Source organism: Cebus imitator, unplaced genomic scaffold (genome assembly GCF_001604975.1).
Source record: "Cebus imitator isolate Cc_AM_T3 unplaced genomic scaffold, Cebus_imitator-1.0 Scaffold265, whole genome shotgun sequence".
Taxonomy (NCBI): domain Eukaryota; kingdom Metazoa; phylum Chordata; class Mammalia; order Primates; family Cebidae; genus Cebus; species Cebus imitator.
In genome coordinates this window covers 2,229,277-2,243,050 of record NW_016107580.1, presented here as the reverse complement: position 1 = coordinate 2,243,050, position 13,774 = coordinate 2,229,277, and the positions used below count along the sequence as shown (strand labels likewise).

The following is a 13,774-nucleotide window of genomic DNA, read 5'->3' as shown; positions in this document are numbered from 1 at the left end:
AAAAAAAAAAAAAAAAAAAAAAAAAAAAAAAAAAAAAAAAAAAAAAAAAAAAAAAAAAAAAAAAAAAAAAAAAAAAAAAAAAAAAAAAACAGTTGAAGGGGATGAGAAAGGATGTTGATAAAAACATCAATGTGTGATAGGCTCTGGGTTCAGGCTGGGGAGAGGAAGGAGTCCAGGAGAAAGCTGAAAGGCAAGGAGAGGAGAGAGAGGGCCGAGGTCATGCAAATGGACTAAAGGAGCAGGGCAATTTTGGCAGTACTGACGGAGTGAGAAGAGGAAGCCCAGGAGGTGGCAATCCAGGAGCAAAGGCTTTCAGTTCAGGAGGTCAGAAAGGAAGACCCTAAGTGACTCCATGGAGTGAGAGAGGGAGCAGAACAGAACCCAGGAACAAACAAGGAGGCGCCACGGTCTTAGGAGCCAAGCAAGGAGCTGTTGCTAGAAATGGGTAGAGGCAGAGAGCCAGAGTCTGCCGGGGTGGATGGCAGGACCTGCCATGGAACAGAGCCTATGGAGTGTCTGGTGGCTGCCACTCAGGTAGGGGTACTAGAGGCAGGCAAGGTGTATAGTTAGCAATTGCTGGATGTCAGACAGGGCTAACCTACCCATGTTCTGTGGAAGAGTGCTCTGCAGTTCATCCTGAACCAATTTTTTTTTTCCGAGACGGAGTCTCATTCTCTCGCCCAGGCTGGAGTGCAGTGTTGCAATCTCGGCTCACTATAACCTCCGCCTTCCAGGTTCAAGCAATTCTCCTGCCTCAGCCTCGTGAGTAGTTGGGATTACAGGTGCATACCATTACACCTGGCTGATATTTGTATTTTTAGTAGAGTCAGGGTTTCTCTATATTGGCCAGGCTGATGTCAAACTCCTCTCTTCAGGTGATCCACCCACCTAGGCCTCCCAAAGTGCTGGGGCTATAGGCGTGAGCCACCATGCCCAGCCAAAAAATAAAATAAAATTTAAAAATCCTGAACCAATTTTTAACTAAAATCTCCTTTCCATCAACTGAAGCTACTTTACTGTCTTATTTCTCAGCACACCCAAGAAGCCAATTTCTCCTCTAGGACTGCATGCTGTCCCATAAGAATCTAGAACTCACCGTATTTCCATTGCATGATACTGTCAATAACCAAAGGACTTGGCTGACTTCAAAACCGGGCTATTATGGGAATAAGTCAAAAGCAAGATCAGCCCAAATGTTAGCAAAGAGCCAAGGTAGTCACTTGGCTGCAGGTGATCACTTGGCTAGAAGGATTTTTTTTTTTTAATTTCTAAGTCATGTTCTGGTTTTTTCATGCAAAAACAAAACAAAACCATGCCTCAAAACGCTGGTGGCTAGGTCCAAAGGAAAAGCCAGGGTGAGGGCAGTGCCAAGGGATAGCTAGTGTGGGGATGGTGTGATAGGCTTTGGCCTCAGCCCCACCCACCCAACCCTGATCAGGTGTCTAAAGGGAGCCTCTCTGCATGCAGGCTCTCCATGATGAGAAGGGAGCATGTATCTCTCCAGCTCATTACTAAGACCCCCTAGCTCAGCAAGCTGATCCTTGAGCCCAGCAGGCCACACCCAAGCTGGGAGCCTCACTGATATAAGGAAAGCCAGGCTTTTAACAGGCATTTCCACTTTAAATTTGTGGTCTCCAGTTGGTCCTAAGGAAGGATCAGATCTGAGCCTATCACAGCACTCACCAGCTGCCCAACGCCAAGTACAATAAAGCTCACAGGGATGGTGGGAATGTGGGCTGCGCAAAGGAAAGATGACCTAGAGCAGGAATTAGTGACATGAGAACAGAGGGAATGTTGTCAAGCCAACCAAACAGAGAACAAGATTCAAACATTGAAAGGGAAATGGCCAGACCCCAAACCAAAAAGTCATGTGAGTCTCAAAGGGCAGAAACCTAAGTCCAAAGATTGCTGGACTGGTAAAGCATTGAAGACTTAGTTTCTGAACCAGAAAACAGGATCATGGGAGCCTATCTGCTTAGGAGAACATGGCACGTGCTGCTGAAAGAATGGCAAGCCAATGGGCATGGTTTGCTTTGAAGTGAAGATGATCTCTCAGCTTGGGTAGAGAAGGAAATGGGCAATACCATCAACTCACAAAGAGAGAAGAAATGTTTTCTGATTTAAAAAAAAAAAATGCTCATTAGCAAAGCCCTACAAATCAAAACATCCTTGAACTGTGTCTCTTAACAAAACCAAAGCCATGACCTAAGCCTCCCCTGAAATTAGCCATTTGATGGCAGGACCAAGGAGAGCTGTCTCAGTCCTGGCCACTGAAATGTCAGGTTCAGAGCTGGCCCTGGCCACTGAAATGTCAAGTTCAGAGCTGCCCCAACAGTATCAGTAATGAGTTCTTTCTCAACCAAGCCCTTGCTTGGGAGGTAGCCTGAACTCCAGTATCCTCACAAACACCTGGCGAGGACCATGCAGATCCATTCAGGATGCAACCTTGAGCTCCTGTTCCCATGGCTTCCAGAATGCTTCCCTCTGCATTCTAGGAGAACTAAGGCTCTGAATTTGCTTCAGGGTCACCAAAGGACACTGGCTTTTTGCCTCTTGATTTTTCCCCTGTCCACTTTAGACAAACTTCCGTCAGGAATGTCTAGATCTGACCCCTGTTGGTCCCTGAGGCCTTCTCTAACCTCCAACAAAAAGGGCTGCCAGTAAAGCTTTCTCAGGGTGGTAGACAGCCTGGGGGCATGCTAGTCAGAAGATTCACTTCTGATCTTTGGCTCATGAACTTGGAGAGGTTGAGAACTAGAATCTCTAAGCAGGAAGAGAGGCCCAGAGGAGTGAGCTGGTTGTGGGTTACGCTCTCCACCCATGGAACTCTGTACCTGAAGCAGACAGCAGCTGCTTCACAGTATTCACAAGCAGAACTCAAGATCCAGACCTCTGAATGAGGATGATGAAGGGTGTGCCCACTGACAAGCACCAACAGTCACTTCTAGGAAGGCAGGTTCTCACACTAAAGAAGTGCGATTAGCCCAGAGTAAGGAGCACAGAGGGCGGGCTTGGAAGTGGACATCTTTCTAAGTGTGCAAGTGAAATCTGAACCAGAAGATGTAAGTGGTCTCTGCACAGCCACCCAGCTCAATCAAGAATGTCACACCAGCCACAGCATTTTCATAGCAGCCACTGAAGTCAGCATCAGGAAAGTGAATATGTAAAACAAATACCCTGAAAACCGTTAGAACCCAGATAGGCACCAGTTGAAACCTAAGGCCTCTAGAAGCCTCCACTAGTCTGCACACGGCAGGTGCCTCTGTCCAGACAGGACAAGCAAAGGCAAACAGTGACAGTCTTTGGCTGTGCTGGGCCAGGGACCACAGTCCTGTCCTATGTCTAAACCTCTCTCCCTTCTTTTACTCACTTCTGAGCCCAGGAGGAGTTCAGATATACACATGGCTCCTGAACCCTGGACACTAAAAGGTGAGACAGGTCTGCTTTCCCAGGCAGAAAAAAATTCACCAAGGAAGGTAGGTCCTCCCAAGCCTGACCAGGTGTGGTCTTGTCAAGTGGACCCTATACATCCGATTACTCTGATAATAACGAATGCCTTCCTCTTTCCTGTTTATTACTGAAATCTTCTCTGTAGTGGATGCACTACGGCTTCCAAATAAATGCTGTAGATGCAAATGGCAAAGAAGAGCACTACACAGTTCAATGAGACTCATCTACCACCCACATTCTGAAGAGGATAAGCTGCAAGATGGGAAGGAATGGTCGACAGGCTGGGACAACAGCTGCCAGAGTACGCAGCCTCCTTCTGGCTCTCACACCTGGGGGATGCTGTTGGCCAGACGAAATGACATTTTCTTTGCTCTTTCATTCTCCTGAAAGAAAAATACATATTAAAATAGCCAAATGTTGGTTATGTCAAGATTGCAGTGCTGCAGAGTCAAAGTATTTTATTTTACCACAGGAATGCAGCAATAAAACTTACTGAAGCCACTAAACATTGTATGCTGAGTATGGTAAGCAACTGAGGATGGCTGGTCAATCCCTGGCACATAGGAGGCAGGCAAAACATTTCCGTGGAATTTAACAGCCCTGAATGGACATTTCTGGTCTGCACAGGTGGGACCAGCCCAAAGATCAGAGGAGCTCTCTCTGCTGCAAGCAATACCTCTCCTTCCTTACCTACACCAAGGGGCTAAGAAAGATCTCTTACTTTCTCTCTCAAATCCAAGTAGAAACCAGGCACTGAGACCAGGTAATTCCCTTCTTAGGGGCATCACAATCACAGTGTAGTGTAACCAGCACCAAATTGGCTATTAGGACAACTGGTTTCTCAGCCCTGGTCTGCTGCTAAATGCTAGGTTACCCTGGGCAGGCAGGTACCTTTCTGAATTTCAAGTCTCATGAGTAACTGGCATTGATGAGCCCTGTACTGCCCTGCCTTCCTTACAGGCTAAGGGGCTGGAAGAAGGGGTTCACTATCACCACTGTCTTTTGTGCCACCTGAACAGCTTCACCTTAGGTTGCTGCTTGGGTGCCCTTCTGCTTGCCTGATCACCCACCCACCTGCTGCCACTATGGCAGTAACTCTTTACCATATGTCGTCGCCGCCTCTTGGGTTGGATGCCTTCCTGCACGTAGGGAGGCCATGGGAAGCCCTGGGGAGTGGAGCGTCCACTCTCACTAGACACCTCTTCGGAGTCTGAGTCCTCCTGCCTTGGCTGGGCAAATCGTTTCTCTGGGTAGATCTCCTTCAACCAGCCCTCAAAGAACACTTCCAGGCAGCGGCCAGCCTCTGCAACCTCTGAGTCAGGCTGATGGAGAAGGAGAGCAATGATATCCTAGCCCGTTTCTACTAGTCCATCTCTTCCAGGTCCCTCAAGAGCTACACAGAGCACAAAACCTGGCAGGGTCTCCTGAGGCGTCTGGAACTGGGCATTTTTTCCCCTAGGACTCAGGATAACTAGTTTGGTAGTAGCTCTTAAGGCAGAAGTGACCCCAACAGGCAGCCACAGATGGTCGGTCACTAGTACCTCCCCTTTTTCCTGAGTCCATGCTGAGGCCTGAGTGTGGGAGAAAGCTTTTAAACACCCACCACAGCAGGTCCCTGGAATCTGCTCCCCCATCTTCATGGCAGCCCAGACCAAACCTAACCTCTTACCCCTACCCACCCATGACAGTCCTGTGGTTGGAGGAAATAGGAGAGAGGGAAAACAGATAAGACATACATAATTGAACTTAGCACAGTTCCAGAACATGAGGTGCACATCCGATACCACCTCCTCTGGGGTGGTATAGTGAGCCGGGTCCTTCTTTTGCAGCTTCCTCCGGATGATTGACAGGTCCATGGGCCTCTTGATAATCTGGTAATAATGCCGGGCCTTGCGGGAGGAGACATGAGGAAAAGGAGGCAAATGCGGGTGAGAGAAGAAATGGAGGTATGGATAAGAAGGAAGAAGAAATGGACAATGAGTTGAAATATAAGTAAAAAGAATAGGAGGAGGAATGATGAGAAGCATCAGGAAAAAAAGGATGGAGAAAGAAGACAAAGAGAAAGGGAAAAGGAGGAATGTGTCACTTGTCAAGTCAGATCTGATACAGCAGCAGTTGTGGTTGGGGAGGCTGGAATGGCCATGGCCCCACAGTCCCCTGGACTATCCACAAGCCACTACTGTCACTACTTCCAGTGGCCATGCTCTGAGCCCAGCCTGGGAACCACCGTGCTCCTGACCCGTGGTCTAGACCCTCTGAGCAGAAGAAACAGTAGCAGGCAGAAACAGCGCGGCCTTCCTTACCAGGGGGCTGACAGGTTCATGGAAGGGCAGGCTGAGGTTATTGCAGCACAAGGACAATACCAGCTTCTCACACTTCTGCAAAATCAGAATTGGCAACAGAGTCACTTTGTTCTGGCCTCACCTCAGCATGAACTAAAGATGCTGACCCTAATAACTCCCTGGCTCTGTCTCACAGGGTACCAGCTGCCATACTAAGGCAGAGCTCAGTCTCCCAAGCCAGAGGAAAACTGCCAGGAGAAGGAAAATCATCCAAACACCCCGGGCCAAGTTGTCAGGCACAGCACAAAGAAAGGTATCCAGAAAAGCCCCTCATCCCCTCTGAAGGCCTCAGACCCTGTAGGCAGAAGGGGGCTGCCAAGGGCAGGGAACCTTGTTTCCAAAGACCCCTCCCTACCTTCTGGTCATATGTGCTTAGGCCAGGAGATGCCCGCATTCCAGGCTGGTTATAGCGGGCGTTCTCACAGTCGTACTCCATCTCGGGCTGGGTCAGGCTGCGGCACAAGGTACACACCCACTCTCCCCTGCAGGGGCAGGTGAGGCCATCTTAGGCCTCCACACATTGCCCAGAGCACCCTTCCCTCTCCCTCTGCTCTAGGGCAGGCACTAGGACAATGACATGGGAAACTGAGTCCCTGGCCTTGCCATGTAAGGAATGGCTTCCTCGCCACAGGCTTAGAAAAAATTCAGTAACTCAGAATTTAGTGAATCTAGAAAAATAGGGGTTGAGGAGGCTGGGGTAGGAGTATAGGCACGAAATCCACATGCAAGAGGAAGGTGAGTAAAGAGGTAGAAGGGAAGTCAATCAAATGTCAAGCATCCACCTGTCTGTGTGCAGAAGACACCCAGGCCTATCAACTCACAGACCTGCAATTCAGGCAGGCCCAGAAGAGGGGAGTAAGCCCATCCTGGGAGCTCTGTGGGCCTGGCCTGGAATAATCATCCCTGAAAGGTAACCCTACTAGCCAGGTGATGGTCCTGGACTGGCATGACTCACCCTGGAAAGCTGAGCAAGGCTGGCACATGGCAGGACAGATGGAACACTTTGGGGCAGCGGTCACAGCACAGTAACTCTCCCCCATTGAGGCAAACAGCACAGAAGTCCTCATTCTCTATTGGGGCTGGGGGGCCCTTCTTGGCTCCTGGAGGTCGAGGAATGAGTCTGTGTTCTTCAGATGTGCCCTCCACTTCTGGTGGCCGCTGCCCAGCCAGAGAAGTGACAGTGACCTTTCTTCCCCCCAGACCTGGGGCCTGGGTGGCCTCAGACAGTCTGTCCTGGCTGACCTTGGGGAAGAAGTAAGTCTGGGGAGCCAGAGCACAGCACCAACAAACTCTTGGGGGAGGTGAGGGAGGGACCGGCAGGCCCTGTGCACCTACTATGAGAGCCACTTATTCCAGGACCCCACACCAGCAAGCCCCATGAATGCTGGGACAACTCGCTCCTAATATGCATCTCGCAGGCCCTTTGAAGCAGGGAACAATGTCTGGCAAAGCGGCAGCCCCATCAGAGACTCAGGAAAGGTCCCAGAGCCAGAATTCTGGCAGTAGCAGAAAGAATGAGCTCTTAGGCTGGGCCAGGGTTTAAGGCCAAGGCAGAGGAAAGTGGTACCTTAATGGACATGCTGGAGGACTCAGTGCCACACTCGATGATCAGCAGGAAGCTCCCATCCTGATCATTCTTCTGTGGCTTCAGCTTGAACACGGGCATCTCTCCCGAGGAGCCAGCACAGATCTTGAGTCGCTCTAGTCGCACATAGGGAATCTTAGGCTCGCTATTGAAGGCTCTGCAGCAAGACAGATATCCCGGGGTCTTGGGATCCTCCTCTGGCCCCAACCTCTAAGTCAGAAACATCCATGATCCCTGTGATGGTTAATACTGAGTGTCAACTTGATTGAACTGAAGGATACAAAGTATTGATCCTGGGTGTGTCTGTGAGGGTGTTGCCAAAGATTAACATTTGAATCAGTGAGCTGGGGAAGACAGACCCACCCTTAATTGGGTGGGCACCATCTAATCAGCTGCCAGCAAATATAAAGCAGGCAGAAAAACATGAAAGGGAGATAACTGGCCTGGCTTCCCAGTTACATCTTCCTCCTGTGCTGGACGCTTCCTACCCTCAAACATTGAACTCAGTTCTTCAGTTTTGAGACTCACACTAGCTTTCCTTGCTCCTCAAGCTTACAGACAGCCTATTGTGGGACCTTGTGATCATGTCAGTTAATATAAACTCCCCTTCATATATATATATATATATATATATATATATACACACACACACACACACACACACACACACACACACATACACACACACATATATATACACGTATATATACACACACACACATATATACATGTATACATATACGTATATATATGTGTATGTATATATACATATATATATGAACGGGAGTTTATATTAACTTACATGATCACAAGGTATATACACACACACATATATATATACACATATATGTATATATGTGTATATATATGTGTATATATACATATATGTGTATATATATATGTGTGTGTGTATATATATATCTCCTACTAGTTCTTTTCCTCTAGAGAACACTGACTAATACAATCCCCAACTGAATTGCTACTCTAGATCCTCTCAGACCTGGACTCTGAATGCGGACTCTATAGGTCCAGATTCTGCCCTGCTGCCCAGCTCTGCATGGCCAGGCCCTGTCAGCCACTGGGAAGCCCTTTGGTGTAGTCCTTCCTAGTCAAAGATGGGAGCTCCCTGATGTGCAAGAACTGCACCCAGAGTGCATGCCTCATGGTGCAGGAGCCAGTACATCCTCCCACGACCATCCCAGACATTCACTTGAAGATCAAGGGGTGGAGGAAGACAGTTGCAGACAAACTTCTTCCACTTGCAATTAAATCGTCAAGGTTGCTTCCTCCCTATGCCAACATCTCAGGACGTGAAGTCATGGGTGGGAGGGGAGATTAACCAGGAGTCTGTTACCTGATGCTCTGGTTCTCTTTTGCATCCAGCTCTAGGGTTCCTTGTTCAAAATTCTCACACTCTAAGGCAAAACACAAACAAATACCTGTGACACACATTTGTGACAACAAACCCTGTCATGCACACCTTCCACTTATATCTGTTATTCATACCTTTGGCCACACACCTGTCATACAGTTGTTATCTACACTATAGTCATTCATAGTGGTGACAAGTCTACCATGGATCTCCTTCTTGAAAGGAGAAAGATCACCTTCTTTTAAAAAAGATGAACACAAATAACACTCAGAGGCTGCCTACAGGTGAGTGTTGGTTCAGGCACTAATGGGCAGTTTCTCACCTTCAACATGAGCTCAAAAATCACTTGTTCTCAGTACACTGTTATTGCCTCCTCTAAGGAGGCCTTTTGTCCAGCCTCTGCCCTCTCAGCTAAGTGCTGGGATTCCAGCACTGCTTGAGAATCCAGCTCACACTCCATGGACAAGGGGCTCCCAGGAAGTCCTCCCCTGAGTATGCAGTCTATGGAGATGGGCAGGAGGCAGTGGTGGGGCAAAAGGAGGAAGCTAGCATCCGGTCAGCACCAGGCATGGCTCTGCTGTACATGGGCAAGCAGGATCTAAAAAGTTTAATTTTACTGCATAAAACGCAGAGTTACATTATTGTGTTGTAATAAGAACCAATAATTTTTCAGCTAGTCTTTCAGTCAGTGTGAGGAAAAGGAGAAAAACTGTTTCTTTCATTTTCACTTTTTACATGTATAGGAAAGAGACTGAGCATTATAAATTAAACATGCATCATACATTGAACTGAAAAAGTCCCAAATGATCACTAGGGAGTCGCTTCTGACTTCCCAACTGGCCCTCACCTTCCACAGAAGAACAAACAGCCTAGCCTGGTTGGAGAAGGGGCATGGGAAGCTGAGAAGCAAATCAGAACCAATCTCCAATGGTCCAAATTCCCTTCACTATGAGGCACAACACAAATCCACATTACTGTCAGGTACCAGGAAAATCCTTGCTACTCAGAGTAAGTTATCAAATTATTTCACTATAGTTACTTGTCCCAGTAGCCTATGAAGTAGGTATGATTAGCCCCATTTAGAGAGAAAGAAATCAGTTAAAGGTTAGGTTTCTTATCCGGGATTAGAGGGAGAGAAAACTGGTTTCCTAACGTCCATCTGTCAGACTCCAAAGTCAGACATGCTCTTTTCCCTATAACATGTTGCCAAGGCTAGCCCTCCTGGGCTGTGTTCTGTTTCCCCCTATGAATAATGCAGATCCCCAGGACTTTTTTGCATGGAGAGTGTTACAAACAGAATAAATCTTGGCCATGCCTAGATCAGCCATGGCCACAGTGAGGGAAGCAGAACAGGTGTCACTAAGACAGTTTCAAAGGAGAGAAGTAAATTCGGCCTCAGAGAGATGCACTGCTTCCCCAGCTTAGAGCTTGTCTGCTGGCTTCTATCTCACCTGGAAGTGCTGAGTCCATCTGCTCAAGTCTGTGGCCAACACGAAGGGAAGGCTGCTTGAGTCTCACCTTTTACGTTCTGGCACTGCTGCAGAGCTGTAGATGTGCTGACCACTGGCGCCAGTGGAGGTTTCTTCACAGAGAGGTTAATTGGCTCCTCCAGTTCTGAGGGGATGACCAAGTCCTTGTGAGCATCCAGACCAGGGGCTACGGGACCTTGTCCCAGTGAGTCAGTGAAGCGAGTGGAATCCTCACTTTCCATCTTTCAAAAGTGAAATGTCAACAAGAATCAAAGAACTCAGACACAGTTGCCATTGGTGGTCAAAGGACTGTTAAGCTAAGGTTAGAACAAGGGTCTTAGTGGCCAACCTTTTGCCCATTGTTGAGCAAAGGAAGTTTGAATGGCATCTCCCTGGGACTTACCTTACACAGAGCATTCCCCAGGGAGGGATCAGCCCCATCTCCATGGCACAGGCTCCCTGAAGTTCGGCCAGAACTAGAGTTGGACCCGGTTTCTGGCTGCATGTCAGACACTGAAGGGATGCTCTGCAGAGGACAAGTTGCCAGACTTGGCACAACCTGGGTGTGACCAGACACTAGGCTGGGCCCAGCCTGAGAGTGATCACTTGCCAGGCTTGCCATAGCCTGGGGGGAGTCACTCAGCAAGTTGGGCATGGATTGGAATGTGCTACGCACAAGGCTGGGCACAGTCTGTAGGTGACTGGTTGTCAGGCTGGGCATGGCCTGGTTTTGAACATTTGTCAGGCTGGACACTGTTTTGGGGGGAGCACTCAGCAGGCTTGGTACTGCTTTGGAAGTGCCAGCTGTCAGGCTGCTCGCACTCTGGATCTGTGGCTCTAGGGTCCTCTCCAACCTGGTAGATGACAATTCCATCTCCAGAGTGTTGGAAAACCCCATGATGCTCACCGAGGTGGAGTGCTGCGGGAAGAGAGACAAGGGTAGAGTCAGGCTGCTAGCTGGGAATGGAGGGAGGGAGAGGGGAGACCCAACCCACAGGAGCTCCCATGCTCCAATTCCACTCTGGCTTCAGAATCTGGTAGCTGCCAGGAACTTAGGCAGTACATGAAGCCCTGTTCCTCTTCCCAACACTAAGGAGGCTGCTAAGCTATGACACAGAGAGACAGGCACAGGCAGAGGACCGTGTGTGTGTGTGTGTGTGTGTGTGTGTGTGTGTGTGTGTGACAGCAAGAGTGAGGAAGAGAATTTACTGCCTGACCTGAGGCATGGACACAGACACACACACACACACACACACACACACACAGAGAGAGAGAGAGAGAGAGAGAGAGAGAGAGAGAGAATCAGCTACATCCTTCACCCCAGTCCTGTACCTAACCAAAGGGTCAGGCTGTGGGACTGTCCTCTAATTTCAAACTCCCCTCTGACTATACCGCCAGTGGCTCCTCTTCCCTTCAAGGGGTGCTATACAATAGTTTCTGCTATACAAAAGTAGCAGGGGGTTGAGAAGGCTCAGACTTTTATCTGCCTCAAACCTGCCTTGAGAGAATGCCATCAGAAAGTTCCAATCAGTGCTGGGGAACCTGGGTCAACTCCAGGGCCTTCTTATGAGCTTGTTCAAATCAACTCCAAGCACCACCAGCATTTGACGTAGGCTTTAACCAAGATATCTGAAGGTCTTTTCTCGCCCTAGTATACCTGCTAAAGATATTCCAAACCAAAGGCAGAGAACTTCAAAGCAGCTAAATCTTAATATCACCTAGTCTGTACAATCATTGGATAAGGCAGTAATGTTCCGACTCCAAAATTATTTTCTTACATTTAACTACTTGGTGACCTAAGGAGGAGATGTAAGAGGCTGATAAAAGAAGTGGAACACAGATTTATGTACTGAATCCACTCCGCTTTTCAGATTGAAGAGGCAGATTTAGGAAAAGGGAGGGAGACTGACTCTAAATGTATAAAGAATGTATATATGTATCAGGAATGTAGAAGTTTCATATTCCTGCCCTTTAAAAAAAAGACTAAATATACAACAATTTGACATCTTTTGAAAAACAAAGGGATAACAGGATTAGACATATCTATCTAAGTTTCCAAAATCAGTGTCTTGAACCTGTCATTTCTTTCCCCATTCAAATTTTCACAGGAAAATAAATACTTCAAATATCTTCTCAAGTTTCAATATAAAGTCAGTAAAGCTATTTTGCCATGAGGACTGTCCTCATCTCAGTGAAAGTCACTCCAAGACATCCAGTTCTGCAAGTCAGATCCTATCAGGGAGGCATCAGTGAAGCATCCCTCCTGCCACACCCAAACTAATACCAAGCCCCATCAATTCTACCCCTTACATATCTCTCAGATATATCCACTAATTCTTCCCTTTATTGATGGTGCCCTAGCCTAACCTACTTTCACATCTCCCTGGACAACAGTAGTAGCCTCCTCAATGGAGAAATATTTTCAAAACACAGACTGATCACATCATTTCTTTTCATAAAACCCCGCAGTGCACTCCATTCTTCTTAGAATAACTGCAAAAATCCTTAACAAGACTCCCGAGGCCCTGATGACCTGTCCTCTGTCCTTCTGTCCTCCTTTGTAGCTATAGCTCATTCAATAACCCTCTCCTCATTCTCAGAACTCCAGCCATTTTTTTCAGTTCTTGCAACATACCAAGCTCTCCTTCCATCCACTACCCTCACCCCCTTCAGATGGACTGCTTTCTCTGCATAGAGGATTCTCCTGTTCCTGCCCAGTTCCACTTATCCTTCAGAACCCAGCTCAACGGACATTTTTTGCCACAAAGTCTTTCATTCTCTAGTCCAGACCAGGTTCCTGCTTTCATCCTCTCAGATGCCTGATACTTGTACTTTCAGCCTCATACCACAATCCATGATATCATTTGATTAATGTCTGTTTCCCCTACTAAATTGTAAACTCCATTAGAGTACGGATTTTTATCTATTTTGCTTACCCACTGTATTCCTGGACCCAAGAGCAGTGTCTGGATGAATAAATGAATTAATGAGCTATTTGAAATTTCGAAACAACACTAATACAGGACTGTTTATTCTACAAATCTTTAGCTAAATGAACAGCAGCTTACTTAGGTCTACTGACAGCTTTGGCTATGAGTCTCTCTAAACTAGTGATTTTTTTATACAGCTAAAGTTTATTGAGAATTTATTGTATGCAAGGCAATGTACTAAATGTTTTACATATATTACTTTATTTAATCCTCACAATAACCATTAAAGGGTTGTTAGAAAGTTAAAAGAAAAAGTCTATGTGAACATTTAGAACAATACCTGGCATACTATCGATGCTCAATAAACCCCAGTTGTTTCTACTGCTGCTGCTATTATTTTTATTGTATTATTGTTGCTGCATACCTACTTTTACGCTTGATGAGGCTCAGAAGGGCATCTTAAGTTTTTTCTTGTTATTGTAAAACATAATTTTGTAGATTTCCATTTTTCTTTATTGTGCGTGAACTATATATAGAAATACAATTAATTTTTGAATATCGACTTTGTATAGTCCTTGCTAAAGTCATTCTGAGATTTTCTTTTTCTTTTCTTTTTTTTTTTTTTT

At 46.9% G+C, this 13,774-nt stretch overlaps 1 protein-coding gene across 4 annotated transcripts in view; it reads right to left on the bottom strand.

Moving 5' to 3' along the window:
• Nucleotides 1-3,553: 3,553 nt before the first annotated feature.
• The window catches only part of TRIM66 (tripartite motif containing 66), a 41,996-nt gene continuing 31,775 nt past the window's right edge, over nt 3,554-13,774 (bottom strand). For 3 of the 4 annotated variants that reach the window (XM_017500330.2, XM_017500331.2, XM_037728429.1), the window contains exons 11-20: nt 10,622-11,137; nt 10,268-10,460; nt 8,732-8,792; nt 7,360-7,534; nt 6,748-7,034; nt 6,148-6,274; nt 5,754-5,828; nt 5,187-5,339; nt 4,554-4,772; nt 3,554-3,833 (exon numbers count right to left, since the gene is read on the bottom strand). In XM_017500330.2, coding sequence (XP_017355819.1) covers nt 3,774-3,833; nt 4,554-4,772; nt 5,187-5,339; nt 5,754-5,828; nt 6,148-6,274; nt 6,748-7,034; nt 7,360-7,534; nt 8,732-8,792; nt 10,268-10,460; nt 10,622-11,137 — 1,866 coding nt within the window. In that variant the 3' untranslated portion in view covers nt 3,554-3,773. The remainder of the gene's footprint in view (nt 3,834-4,553; nt 4,773-5,186; nt 5,340-5,753; nt 5,829-6,147; nt 6,275-6,747; nt 7,035-7,359; nt 7,535-8,731; nt 8,793-10,267; nt 10,461-10,621; nt 11,138-13,774) is intronic. The other variant, XM_017500332.2, reaches the window with a different exon arrangement.